Source organism: Vulpes vulpes, chromosome 11 (assembly GCF_048418805.1).
Source record: "Vulpes vulpes isolate BD-2025 chromosome 11, VulVul3, whole genome shotgun sequence".
NCBI classification, from domain to species: Eukaryota; Metazoa; Chordata; class Mammalia; order Carnivora; family Canidae; genus Vulpes; species Vulpes vulpes.
The window spans coordinates 17,560,576-17,575,582 of NC_132790.1; the positions used below are offsets into that span (position 1 = coordinate 17,560,576).

At 42.8% G+C, this 15,007-nt stretch overlaps 1 protein-coding gene across 5 annotated transcripts in view; it reads left to right on the forward strand.

Annotated features, from left to right (window-relative positions):
• Positions 1–15,007, forward strand: part of DENND2B (DENN domain containing 2B) — a 147,494-nt gene that overhangs the window by 80,036 nt on the left and 52,451 nt on the right. For all 5 annotated transcript variants that reach the window (XM_072725688.1, XM_072725687.1, XM_026008301.2 and 2 more), the window contains one exon: positions 13,676–13,780. In XM_072725688.1, coding sequence (XP_072581789.1) covers positions 13,701–13,780 — 80 coding nt within the window. In that variant the 5' untranslated portion in view covers positions 13,676–13,700. The remainder of the gene's footprint in view (positions 1–13,675; positions 13,781–15,007) is intronic.

Genomic DNA, 15,007 nt, shown 5'->3' on the forward strand with positions numbered 1-15,007 from the left:
GACATCACAATAGTTAGCTATTGTATCAACCACAGTGATGTTACCAACAGAGGATTATGACTTCAGGGAAGATGGAGGGAGGGAATGTAGCAGGCAAGAGACTCCTTGGGAAGAAAGGAGTTATTTTCATGCAAATCTTCATCCAAAAAGCCCAGTTGGCCTTCCTGTGGATGGGCTGTCTAGTGGAAGCCCTCGCTCAGAATCCCATTGCTTCCTCCTCCTGTGGATTAATGGTTTGGTTTGTGGACATTGCCCAAGTCTGAGCATGTGTGGAAGTCCCCTGCCAGTGGCCGGCTGGCTTCTGAGCTGGCTTTGGGTTTTGTTCACAAGGTCAGTGCTGAATAGAGCTTTTTAGGGAGGGAGTTGAGAGGAGAGCCTGGGAAGCTGAGGTGAAGCTGACACAGATATGCATAGGCTCTCGACTGAGAGGGAGCTAGTGTGCAGTCACTTCTCTTCAGGCTAGGGGGCAGCTGTTCTGACAGCCTCTGTGTGCCTGAGTGTGCCCTCCATAGACCTGAGAGCTTGCTGCCCGCCTCCTTCTGCGGCCCAGTTGGACCTGCCCTGGGAATTCCTCTTTGGCTCCTTGATGCAGAGATGTAAAAACACCTGCTGCGGAGGTTCCCAAACTTTCTCTGTTCCTGGGCCCTTAGTGTTTCAGTAATTTTTTCACAGTGTCCATAGGCCAAAATAAATACCTACATTCCATTTGTGAAGCATTTTAAGTCTAAGCCATGTGGTAAGTGCTCATATCCTAACAACTGAATAGCCATTTGAAAAAATTATACACTTAAACTGAAAGGAAAAATATTTGTATTTCATTCTTAAATAGTCATAGTTATGACTATTGGGATGGACTGGACCCTTACAACATCTCACATCTTTGGTATGGGGACAGGTAGTAGTGACACTTATAGTGAACACAGCATACTGTAAGAATCAGTATGTTGTACACCTGAAAGTAATACAACTTTGGGTGTCAACTCTAGTCAAAAAACCCCCCTCACATCTTGGAATCAGAGTGAATATTGCCATCCTCATTTCCTGTTCTACATTGCTTCTCACGTGGTATTTGGTTTTGATCAACTGTAGCTGCTGAAAACCCATCTTCACCAAGAAATAACATCACTGAAAAGAACATAGTGCAATCTGATGTTAAAAGTGTGATCTAGTGGGGTGTCTGATAAATGTTGAAGATTGCTCTGTTTCTCTCAAAAAAGCAAACTATTTTGCAGCACCCCTGTGAGTTCACTGCAGTGCTCAAGGGTTGCTCGGCACACAGTTTGAGAACCGCAGACCTGCAGTCTCCAAGTAGCAGTTGCTTATTTAAAGCAGGAAAAAGAGGCAAATTCTGTCTCCATCATGACTCTTAAAGAAGTTGGACAGACAGATGGACAGAGTCCCCTTACTTGCAGAGACTACTCCAGCAGGACTGCATTTTTAGGGGAAGGCCTTTCTTTGACCAGGGTCTGTGTTTGTGAGAGCTTCCATCCCTAGGTGGTGAAGAATGATGAAGAGAAAAGGCCTAAAGAGCAGTGATAGAACAGCATCTCTGATATTTATTTCACGTTGATTCTGGGTTCTCCTCTAGTTCACTAGATGGCTTAAAGAAAAATGGGGTTTTAACACTAAGAATTTGGGGGCCATGCATGGGACCTCTGCTAAAATCCTTTTTTTAACTCTATCCAGTTAGAACTGGGCTGCAGGGATGCACTTGGGATGGAGGATGGTTTCCTGCCACAAGACACAACGAAGACCAAGGGGCTGATGTGCCCTGGTATCAATTATAGAGCTCAGTTGGCACTGAGTCTGGCACCTCCAGACTCTGGTGTCTGCCGCTTACTATGAAACCCTGGGCAAATTACTTAACTGAGCCTCAGTTTCTGCATCCATAAAATGGAGGTACTGACAGCTAGGTTAAATGAGATAGATGCATGGGGCACCTGGGTGGGTCCATTGGTTAAGTGTCTGACTTTGGCGCAGGTCGTGATCCTGGGATTCTGGGCTCAGCAGGGAGTCTGTTTCTCCCTCTGCCCCTACCCACCCCACTCATGCTGTCTCTCTCAAAAAATAAATAAAATCTTTTAAAAAATGAAATAAATGCATGGATAGAGCCAGCAGAGCCTGGCTGCATATGTGCACTTTCTTCTACTACCTTCCAAAATGAAGAAAAAGAGGGCTTTTCTCCAAAGGGAAATATAGCCCTAAAGATCTGGCCAAGATCTGCACTATGAGAGTGACTCTACTTCTTGGTAACTTTGTGTATCTAATGTTCTCAAATCTGCTGAACCCAGGTTACAACCTGTGTGCCCACTCTGTAGGTTCCTTTCTCACTCTCTAAATGGCATTTTTTTTGATGAACAGAGTTCTTACTTAATGTAGTCGAATTTATCAGTATTTTTTTTCATTAGGCTATTGCCTTTTGTGTCCTGTTCAAGAAATCTCAGCCTGCTCCAAGATGTGTCTCTTTGGCTTTTGCTTATGGTTTTTCTTCTGCTCTCAGCATTCCTCTTCTGCCTTCTTTATCTTTCCCAAAGGCCACAAGACTCAGCCCAGTGTCACTCCCTGTCTTTTCCGGAAGCCCTCCCCGAAATCCATTCTGTCCACCTGATTAGGTGTCTTTCTCCTTGCTCCCAGAGCTCTGTGTTCATGCTTCTTTCACAGCTTTTGTTACATTGTACTAGATCCTTTTTAGTCTAACTGGGGCAGGATGGGGAGCTGCTCAAGGGCAAGGACCAGAATAGAGGACTGTAGCATGGGGGCCTGGCTGAGAAGACGTTTTCAAAGGGTGCAAGGAGGTAAACCAGTGTAGGTGCCCACACCTGTCCCTCTTCTCTACCTCTCTGACAGTATTTCCTAGTGTTTCTCAACCTGTCCCCCCTTTTGATGAACATAAAGATCTTGTAGGCAGATTGTGAATCCCCCCATAGGTTGTGTTCCTGATTGAGAGTTAACTACATTACAGTGCTTCCGAGGGCTGATAAGTAGTATCCAAAACAGTAGACATCAGAAAAGGACCCACAGAAAGGACCCTTGCATTTTGCAGTTGGGAAATCATTGCAGTCTTTGCAGAGTGCAATTTCAGGTGAGTTCTTGGGCTAAAGCCACCCATGCCCTGAATTTTTTGGGTGCTCAGAAGGCTGGCCCCTTTTGAGTTTTCTAAGTGGGTGCGATTACTGCAGGTAGGTAAGACCTTGAACTGGGAAGACTGGTGGGGTTGGAAGATGGGCCTGGGTAATGGAGCCCAAAGCTGCTCACCCTGTCCAGGAAGGGCCACCCTAAGCTGGTGGCAAATGTTTTGTCATTCAAAAAATATTTATTGAGGGCCTGCTGTTTAGCCACTGAGGATACAGCTGTGAACAAATACAAAAATCCTTAGCTTATATAAACATAATAAGTGGAAAAGAAAAGTAGTATTTTAGGTGGTAGTAAATGATACGGAGAAAAACAAACCAGAAAAGGAGGAATAAGAGTGCTGAGGGCAGCAGGATGGAGGGAGGTTTTGTTTGTTTGTTTTCTTTTTGTTTGTTTGTTTGTTTGTTTTTTGAAGATTTATTTTAGAGAGAGCACAAGAGAGCATGGGAGAAGGAGGGGCAGCAGAAGACGTAGGGAGGGAGGCTATAGAGCAGACTCCTCACTGAGTGCAGAGCCCGATGCAGGGCTCAATGTGGGGCTCAGTGTGGGGCTTGATCTCATGACCCTGAAATATGACCTGAACTGAGATCAAGAATCAGATGCTTAACTGACTGAGCCATCCAGGTGCCCCTGGTCCTTTGGTTTTTCTTTCCCCAAAGATTTTATTTTTAAGTAATCTTTATATCCAATGTGGGGCTTAAACTCACAACCCCCAGATCAAAGGTTGTGTGCTCTGCTGACTGAGCCAGCCAAGCACCCTGAGGAAGGTTTTTTAATAGTAATTTTGTTAATACTATTTTTTTACAGTTGGTCAGGGAAGACCTCACTAAGAAGGTGATATCTGACCAAAGTCCAGGGAGAAGGGGGAGCAGGCTCTCTTAGAGGGTGTGCTTGAGTTACAGGTACAGCAGGTATAAAGGTCCTGCACTATACCTTGTGTGTTTGAGGAAGTAACGAGGAGACCATGTGATTGGTGTGGAAAGAGTAAAGGGAAGAGTAGTTGAAATGAGGTCAAAGAAATCATAGGGCCCCAGCTGATGAAGGCCCTTGTGAGTCATTGTAAAGACTTTGGCTTTTACTTGGAGTGACTGGGAGTCGTGTCAGGGTTTTTAGCAGAGAAGTGACAAGATCTGCACTAATGCCAGTGATAGCTTATTGAAGGTCTGTTCTGTTAGTTTCTGTTTTCTTAGTGAAACATGAAGCAAAGTCAGCTAGAAGAGTAAGGACAAGGGAAGAGGTTTCACAGTTGAGAGTTGGAGGGAAGCTAACCTGTTGGTTAGAGACCTCAAGTATGTTCCCTCTTGGTTCTGAGCATCCTCTGTTTTTTGTAGATGGCTTCTCATTGGTATCCATGTTCTCATTATAGAGGTGGGGTATTGTCCCTATACCACAGATAGGAGAATGGCGGCAAGGAGACTTACCCAGTTCCTTTGGCCCTTTCTATTTCCTAGTCCTTTTCTGAGAAAGTTGGCTTGTGGGCAGTGTGGTTTTTTAGAGGATGGGAGGCATCCTGTCATCGGTCAGGTTGAGTTCAGCTAGACTAGAGAGCATGGGAAGGGTGAGAAGAAGGTCAAGATTTAGGATCAGGAAAGGCTTCAGAAAGAAGTTGACATTTGAACTGAATATTTAAGAAAGAATGGGGGAGGAGGACATCAAGATACAAGGAATTGGTTGAACAAAACCTTGAAGGCATGAACATTCTTGGCATGTGCAGGAAATGGCAACTAGTCTGCTGTGGCTGGCCAGAGGGAAGGCACTGGTGTACAATAGGTCTGTGGCCTTTGAATCAGCATCATGATTACAGGAACCCCAGGCTCTTCTCACCAAAGCGAAAGAGGGCAGTGGTTAGCCCTCAGGGGCAGGACTCTTTGGGGGCAAGCCTCTGTTCTGCTTTCCTTCTCTCAGTGTTGCCAAGTCATTGGACAGAGCAGGCTCCATAGTCCTGGCAGAGCTAGGTTCAGCTGCTTGCTGAGAGGCCGAGTTTCCAGACCATGTCTGGGTTTTTAAAACTATCTTGGAAGCCACCAGATTTCCTTTGGCTTGGAATTGCCTAACAAGCCCTCACCCCTTTTCAGGCTTTCAGGAAACATTTAAACGCAGCTTCCAACCTCCACAGAATCTGTACTGAAGTAGAGAAGGACCATCTGGCAGGAAAAGGGATTGAAAATGATTGAGGTTGAAAACCCAAATTTATAGGCCTCTTTGAGGAGGAGGGTTGGGAAAAAGAATGTGGGAGTGATAAATGGACAGTGAAGAGATGGAAAGAGCTTGATTTTTTTTCCTGATTATTATTTAACAACAACAACAAAAAAAACCCTCTATCTTTTCCCATGGCTGGTTGAGGAGGATTTCAGCCTCATAGGGACCTGTTAAAACTGACTTCCCCGCAAAACAAATATCAGTTCCTCCCCACTTAATCAGGCTCATAATCCCCTGGATGTTTTTGCCTGAAGGGCTTTCTGAGCCTAGAATCTCAAAACCTGGGGCTGGAATAGAGAGGCTCTAAGGTATAAGGTATGTAGAAGTAGTGGCAGAGAAAAAGGGTCTGGCATTTTGGAGGGAAGTATGGGATTGAGTGGAGAAAATCATTCCTGGATCCCTTTCTAAAGCTCCTTTGCCCACCCACCCAACCCCTGAGCCCACTTGGTTGCTTGCCCTCAGAAAGCCTTGCTTTTAGGCACAACAGAGCCAAAGACAGGCTGTGGGCAGAGAACCAGAGAAAAAATGAATCGGGAAAGGAGGGGAGGAAAAGGGGGATGAAGAGGAGAAGCCAATGTGTGTCAAACTGTCCATGGCAGGCCTCTTCCTCCCACACTCTTCCTCCCACCCTCAGCCAATGTTGTGCACCTTGGGGCTTTTAGTCTTCTCACAAGCATCCCTATTATCTCCCGGCACGCTGCTGCGGTAACAGGTTCTCTCCCAACACACCCACAAGGAGAGGCTGTTCCTAGGAAACCTGCCTTCCTCTCCTTCCCACCTTACCTGGACTAGTAAAGCAGAGTGCTTGGCAGGGTCTGTATTTCCTCCACTTGGCAACTGGAACCCCAGCAGAATGGGTTCCTTCCAAATGCTTGCAACTGTTCCTTATCACTCTCAGCATTCAAATGTCTCCTCCTTCAGGGGCAAGGCATATTGTCATGTCCATGGTTAGGTCCGTGAAAAAATATCACACAGATGTTTAGAAATATCCACCTAAACAAGGGAGAATGGTTTTGTTTTGCTCTAGGATAGGAAGGTTCATTCTTAGAGGTTGGGCATCCCTCAGAAGGAGCTCCTTTCAAAGCCTGACCTGATGGGTCCCTTCTTGGACCTTAAGCAGAGTATTTGTGGTCAAAGGATTAGATTATAGAGAGAAGGAGTGGGAGACATTTGCAAGATGAAAGCTGGCCTGAGCAAAAGCTAGGAGCCTTTCAGAGGTCTTTCCTCCAGTGGCAGTGAGGAGAATAGATGGGGAGTTTCAAGTGGCTAAGAGGTGTTGCCTTGCCCCAGAATAGGCTCCTCTTCCTGGCACTGCACAGGTCCAGCTGTCTAGAGGCTTCATGTGGATTCTCATCCACAGCATCCTCTTAACCCTTCCTGTGGGGACTCAGGGCTGCAGCACTCACCTGCTGATGGAGAATCAGGTCAGAGAGCTGAGTAAAGCTGACCAGCTGCAGGCACTGGATGGGGAGGGACAGCTGCAAACTGGAAAGAACCTACTGCATCTAAATGGGCCACTTTCACTCAGTCTAGTCAACTGTGGCCGCACAGAAATGCAGACGGTGACGTCAGATTTTCTAATTTTTCAAAAGAAAGGCCAGAATCTGACTTTTTATTTGTATTTTATTTGTACCCACCCACTTTTTAAAATGTTTGATAACTAATACAAAAATTTTTAAGAAATAAAGGGATGGCCAGATGGGACATGTTTTTGCTCTTGCAAACCATCAGTTTATGTCTTCCAGTATGAAGTGTTTTTCCCAGGAGTTGAAAGTGAGGTGACAGTGAGGGAAGTAGATGTTAGCTACCAGAGGTGGGTGGCAGAAAGAGCTAGTCTGAGATACAGGAACACTAAGCACACCTGAGAATTGAGGAACTGTTTAGAGGAGACATTGATAATGCTTTCCCTGGACCTCACGCTATACTTGCTCCTTTGTCGTTGAGGGGCAGGGAAGAAGAAGCTGAGGGCTGGGAGGAGGAGGAATGAATGTGAATGAACATCCATCTTTTATTTGCTTACAGCTGGGCAAACTTTAGGAGAAGGGTCAGTAGTGACCCTTTGTACGTTTCCAAGTCCTCAGAAAGCAATAGGACACAAGTTTTCACACTTACAGGTATATAAACTAGCTTAAAATGTTGGGATCCCTGGGTGGCTCAGTGGTTTAGCACCTGCCTTTGGCCCAGGGCGTGATCCTGGAGTCCCGGGATCTCAGGCTTCCCGCATGAAGCCTGCTTCTCCCTCTGCCTGGGTCTCTGCTCTCTCTCTCTCTCTCTGTCTCATAAATAAATAAAATCTTTTTAAAAAATCCAAATTCCCAGTCCCCACCATTATAGATTCCCATCAGGAGGTGGAGGTGGGGCCTGGGACTCTATTTTTAACAAGCATCCCATTGACGTGAAGGAGAGGAAGTGGACAGTGGAGTCAGACAAAGCTGAGCCCACATTCCTGCTCCATTCTTTCACGGGGTGAGTGATCTTGGGCCAGTTATTTAATTTCTCTGAACCTAAATTTCCTGATCGGAAAAATGGGTCTGTATTGTTACTACCTTGTAGAAGAGCTGAATTAGAAGATGATTAGAGGTAATACAGAGTCCTGGCTCTGTGCTGGGGCACTGGTGCAGGCTAGCTGGGCTCAAATTCCCGCTGGGCCACTTTCCTCTAGCCAGGTGACTTGGGGCAAGCCATTTAACTGCTCTGTATCTTGGTTTCCTTGGTAACATGTAAATAATAATAGGACCTACTTCTTAGGCTTGTTTCTAGGATGAAATAATTTAATATATGTGAAGTGTTTATAACTTCAGCTATTATATAAAGAATGTGGGAACATGCCTTAATAAATGTACCTTCGCTTTTCCTTAAGTCCTCTTACTGTGGGTGACAAATAGGTTAAGGCTTACTTCAGATGTCACCTCTCTATGAGGCATTCCTGGGGTCTACTTTTTACTTGACTCTTCTCCCTTAATAGTTATATCCTCCAGGGCAGGGACTGTGTCTGTCTGCTTTTATATCCTAGTACCTTGCACAGTGCTTGCATAGAGCAAATGGATTGAATGACAGTAACAGGGAGTCTGAGAATGACTCAAGGCCGGGAATGGAGTGGTTGCTTTCCAGATACCTAGAGAAGCATGATCTGGATGAAAAACTATTTACTAAGCTTCAGTGTGCCAGGCAATCATGTGAGGTAGGTCATGCTATTATTATTGCTCTTAAAGTGAGAAATGAGTCTTTGAAACTCACTTGTGTAGTGTCACTTAACTATTGTTGATAGAGGCAGGGTTGGCATTAGTTATCTGACCCCGAGTCAGGTGTTCTTCCCACAGCACCTCAAGGACCTGGGACTGATTTCTTTGTCTCAATGTAGAGTTTGTAGAAAAATTCTAGAGATACCTTATTATAGTCCTTTCTCTGGATAGTCCTGACTCTTCAGATAGTTGCCTATTTGTCAGAGATGGGTTTTTTGAGCAACTCGTGATTGGTTGTAGATGCTAATTGAACAATTCCATTTTTTAAACATGCAGTTTCTGCCTGGACTTTGCCATCAATGAGCCTGGGAACTAAACTAGTGAAACAGCCTCTCAACCCAGTGGGTGTTTCTTCCTTTCTGCTCGATACCCAGTGGGTGTTTCCTCTAACTGGAGTATCTTCTCTCCTTGCAGCCAGACTAGCCAAAGGTGTCAGGGTGAAAGCGTAGATGAGAGCCTAGAGTTGTTCTTAGGGCCCTGGAAGAAGCAGTGCTCCCCAGGAAGCCAGCCATGTGGAATGCTCAAGTCTGTGCTTTAGGTGTAAAGGGTTAGCCTGGTCCTTAGTTCCTCAAGCCCCTAGATTATTCCCTGATCTGATAGACCTGGCGTAGAGAGAGCAGATAGGAGGAAGGATGATCAGTTGGCATCTGTGTTCTTCTGACTGAGTGGGCCTGTCTGGGGTTCTCAGCAGTGCCTGCCCAAGATGCCTGAACTCCTAGGCTACTTTTGAGAATAGCAGCTGTGCTCTTACAGACGCGTGATCAAGAGTCTTTGCCATGGGCCTCATAGAAATTTTGATCCATTCTTCTCTTGGTTACTTCTTCACAGGATTTTTCTTCTTGGCCCAAGCAAGTGTCAGAGTCATCTGACAATTTTCCTTCTTACTAAGTTGGCTCTGTTCTCATATTCAACTACATAAAAGCATTTCTGAGCAGCAGGCCCACCCTCCTTAGATCGGAAATTTGGGGAAAGAGAGAATATATTTTTTATCATGTTATTTTAATATCTTTCAGTTTCTGGTCTTTCCACAAATCTTTTGCCCTTTCCCTGAGGACTTGCCCTGGAGCTGCTAGAGCATGTCTAGTGTTGTTTTGATGGGTTATGATGGTTATTGTGACCATTGTTACCATGGGCACAGTTGAAAGCTAATGCTTAGCATGTTGATTCCTTGTAGCACTGTTCCCTGAGGACCCTGGGAACTGGCCTGGAAAAACTTCCAGAGGCTGCCTCTTTTCTTCCTTCTTTCGTTGCACATACAGCTATATGCCAAGCACTTAGCTTGGCACTGGGCTGGGGCGAATAAAGAATATCTCATGAGAGCCAGTGTGCACAGATGCTCTGGTGGTAGGATTGACTTCTCCTTCCCATCATCATCATCATCATCATCCATCACTAACATGCTGTATACTTAGGTATATAAAGATTTTTCCCCCCAGTGTGTAGAGAAGGCTTTTCTCTACTTTATGAAGGATAACAATGAGGCTTAGATCTGGTTTTCTTTTTCCAAAAGCGTCTTGTCATTGAGACCAATCACTTATTTGCACCAAGGTAATAAGTAAGATGGCCTCTAGGATTAAGGTCTTTAGTGGCTGTAAATAAATGTGTAACTTTCACATTCAAATATACTTCATTTTGGTCAGTGTGATGTAAATGCCAATCAGAGTGAGAACTACTGTTCAGCATCTGTGGAGGGGTGTTAGCCCAGGCCAGAGCGCACATACACGTTGGAAATACGCTTGGAGTATCCATTGTATTCTCTTTAACATCCACTCTCCATGGCACTTAAAAAATGTGTCTCTCATGAATAAATAAATAAAGTCCTTAAATAATGTTTTTTTTTGCCCTTAAGTTTTATTTTAACAGCTATATTGAGAGAATTCACATACCATAAAATTCACACATTTCAGTTGTTTTTAGTATATTCACAGAGTTGTGCAACCATCACCACTATCGAATTCCAGTACTTTTCTTTCACCCCAAAAAGAAACCCATACTCACTATAGCCATTCCCTGTTCTGTCACTCTCAACCCAGCCTAGGCAACCACTAATTTACTTTCTGTCTCTATAGATTTGCCTGATCTGGACATTTTGTAAAAATGGCGCCAGGGTTCATGCATATTCTAGAATGCATCAGTACTTCTCATTCCTTTTTATGTCAGAATTATAGTCCATTGTGTGGATATACCACATTTTGTTTATGCATCCATCCATTGATGGACATTTAGATTGTTTCTACTTTTTGGCTATCATGAATAATGCTGTTATGAACATCTGTGTACAGGTATTTGTGTGGACAGGATGCTTTTATTTCTCTTGGATATAAACCTAGGAGTGCATCATGCTGTGTCATATGGTAACTCTGTGAACAACTTTTCTGAACTGCCGAACTATTTTCCAAAATGGCTGCACATTGTACGTTCTCATTAGTGATAAGTGAAGGTTCTAGTTTCTCCACAGCCTCACTAACATTTGTTTTTCTGTGTCTGTTTCATTACAGTCATCCCTGTGGGTGTGAAGTGTAATAACTTATTGTAGTTTTGATTTCTAATTCCCTGATGACTAGTGATATTGAACATTGTTTCGTCAGCTTATTGGCCGATTTTATGTCTCTGGAGAAATGTCTATTCAAATCCTTTGTCTAGTTTTTAATTGGATTATTTGTCTTATTGAATTGAAAGAATTCTTTATACATTCTGGATACAAGCTCCTTAGCAGATACATGATTTGCAGATAATTTCCTCCCATTTGTGGGTGTCTTAAATTTCTTGGTGTTTTTTTTATAGCACAAAATTTTTAAATTTTGATATAATACAATTTATTTCTTTTTTCTTGCTGGTCATTTTGTTATATCTAAGAAACCATTGCCTAATCTGGTGTTATAAAGATTTACTCCTGTTTTCTTCTAGTCTTTAATTTGTAATTTTTAACTCTTATATTTAGGTCTGTGATCCATTTTTACTTATTTTTTTGTGTGGTATGAGGTAAGAGTCCTACTTTAGTTTTTGCATATGAATATCCAGTTATCCCAGCACCGTTGGTTGAGAAGATTTCTTTCCTATTGAATAGTCTTGGCATCCTTGTTGAAAATCAATTGATCGTGAATGTTTAGGTTTATTTCTAGACTATCAATTTTCTTCCCTTGATCTCTATTTCTATTCTTATTACTGTATACACTGTCTTGATTACTGTGATTTTGTAGTATGTTTTGAAATTAGTCTGAGTTCTCTAACTTTATTCTTCTTTTTCAACATTGTTTTGGCTATTCTGGATCCCTCAGATTGCAATGAAATTTTAGGACCAGGTTGTCAGTTTCTGCAGTTGATGGATGTTCTGTTCAATTTATAAATCAGTTTAGTGGATATTGCTGTCTTAACAGTTTTGAATTTTCTGATCCATGAACATGGGATGTCTATTTATTTATGTTTTCTTTAATTTCTTTCAATGATGTTTCATAGTTTGCAATATACAAGTTTTACACTTTTTTTGTTAAATTTTTTTTTAATTTTTTTTTTTTTTTAATTTATGATAGTCACATAGAGAGAGAGAGGCAGAGACACAGGCAGAGGGAGAAGCAGGCTCCATGCAGGGAGCCTGACGTGGGATTCGATCCCGGGTCTCCAGGATTGCGCCCTGGGCCAAAGGCAGGCGCCAAACCGCTGCACCACCCAGGGATCCCCTTTTTTTGTTAAATTTATTCCCAAGGGGATCCCTGGATGGCTCAGCAGTTTAGCTCCTGCCTTCGGCCCAGGGCTTGATCCTGGAGACCCGGGATCGAGTCCCACATCGGGCTCCCTGCATGGAGCCTGCTTCTCCCTCTGCCTGTGTCTCTGCCTCTCTCTCTGTGTCTCTCAGGAATAAATAAAATCTTTATTTAAAAAAAATGTATTCCCAAGTATTTTTCTAAGTATTCTTAAAAATACTAAAGGATTTTTTTTGCTACTATTAATAATGGAATTGTTTTTCTTAATTTCATTTTCAGATTTTTCATTGCCAGTGTTTAGAAGTAAAACTGATTTTTAAAATATTACTCTATCCTGCAAACTTGCCTGACTTTTATATATTAGTTTAAGAATTTTTTAGTGGAATCTTTTGGATTTTCTATATACAAGATCATATCATTTGCAAATAAGAGAATTCTATTTCTTAAGTTTTAACCTTTTTTTCCTTTTATTATTTTAACATAAAGTAATGCTCCCTAAAGGATGAATGATATATATGCTAACTCTATATGGTACATGAATGGACATTTTTCACTTCATCGGTACTTAAATACCATAATGTATATTAGTTTTATTTTAATGGGTATTAGAAAAAATATGATAGCTCATAATTTTATGGTATTGGCTCAAATATTACTTTATCAGGATATTCTTCCCTGAACCTTTCTATTTCAAATAACAGATCTTCACTCTCCCTTTACCTTGCTTCATTTTCTTCTTCATACCACTTATCATCACCCTATATATTAAACATAAATGTACACTGATGTATCCCATACATGTGACATGTACAGCCTTGTTGTCTGTTTTTTCTGAGATGTGATCTCTCTGAGGGCAGAGACTTTGTTTCATTCTTTGTTGGGTGGCAGTACCTAGGACATAAGTGCTCAGTAAATATTTGTTGAGTGACTAAATGATTAATTGTATAGAACAAGATTAAATCTTTTAAGACAAGCAAGTCAATTTCAAGTTGATTCAAGAAATATACTGAATAAATAGTTGTTCAGGAGGTATGCAAATTGGATGGAATTTGTCAAGGCTCTATGGCATACTAGAAGTTTGGAGAAGAGGTAGAATGGAAATGAGAAGAAATGAGAAGAGGTAGAATGGACATGAGAAGAAATGAGAAGAGGTAGAATGGAAATGGAGTTTTATGATTTTCTGTGAAGTGATAAGTTATCTGTTAGTTCATTGCCTAACCAGGATCAGGGGTCCCTCGAGGCTCTTAAACTATAACACATGGAATTAAATATATGTGGGAAAGTGGTTCCTGCCACCCGCCACAGAAACTCTCTTGGCAGTTTTGGAGGTCATCTGGAAATGTTTGAGGTACTTTTGGCTACCCATGGAAACTTGGCTAATAGGCCTTGTCTTTTTTGTAGGGCTCTGGGTTTGCAGAGAGCAGAAATGACCATGACTGCCAACAAGAATTCCAGCATCACCCACGGAGCTGGAGGCACTAAGGCCCCTCGAGGGACTCTGAGCAGGTGAGTAGGGGGAGCACTGCTGGGGGAATGGGGTTCACTGAAGGATGCCATCAAAGGACAGCCAGATGGCTTGGGTCCAGAATATAAGTGATTATCATCTTGACTCTGATGGTTATCCAGGTAAATGATGTGGTCCCTACTCATGCTGACTATGAGCAGAAGCCATCTCTAATATACATGCCGTTTTTTGCTTCTATAAGTGTCCATAGCAGAGAGCAAAGAGAGCCCAAAACAGACTTTGGTTTGTGCTATTGGAGGAGCCTAGAGCTCCAGGAATGAAGCCAGCATTTTCCTGGCTATATCCTTTTCCTAAGATGGGGACAGTTTGGGGCCTGTGCCTGAGCTAGGCTACACTGTAGTGAGGGAGGTTGACCACACTGAGGGTTGGGGTGGGGAGACAGTTACGCATATTAACACAGTTTGCAAGCAGAAGTCTAGGTTCTATAAAAATTTAGGCTGGGCTGTAAACAAAGCAGCTTGGGGATTTTCAGTCAATGTAAGCTATAATCCACTTTCCCGATTTTGTCTTTTTAAAAGTGGAATGTAGAATGATAGAAAAACCACAGATTTTGAAATCATATACAATTGGCTTCAAATCTAAGCCCTAACTACTAACTACCCTCCAAATAGTGAGATCTCAGGGCATTTTCCTAAGCCCTCCAAAATCTTGGATACTCCTCTATGAAATAATAATAATAGTAAGTATCTCACAGAGTTGCTGTGAGGATTAAATGAAATAATATATGTCAGTGCCTAGCATAGTGTCTGGCATAAAGCTTCTCAATAAATGTTAGCTCTCTTCCTGTGATGAGATAAAAGCTTCCAGAGCTGGAAGATCAATGTACAGCTCTCACCAGGGCTTCTCAAGTTTTAGTCAAGGCTGGATGCTGATGTCTTAGAAGAACCTCTGGGCTCTTTTATTAAAGCCATGTATGTACCTTTTCTAGCCCCTTCTGTTGAATCTAAGGTGGATAAATGTGGCTTTTGGGACCTTAGCCACTAGAATAGATAGCTTTGAGAAGGATGCTCAGCTTAGGTTGGGATAGGGCTATTCCTTTCTGGGTATCCGGGCTGTGCAGTGCCAGGCTGAGTCCGTGGGATGTGGCACACTCAGGTCCAGAGGTGGTAGTAGATGTTTGGTTCATTCAGAGCTGGAATCAACATATGGTTGACAGAATGGAGCTCTGCGCTGTGCTTCTGAGGAGTGAGTGGTGTGAATGAGGCACA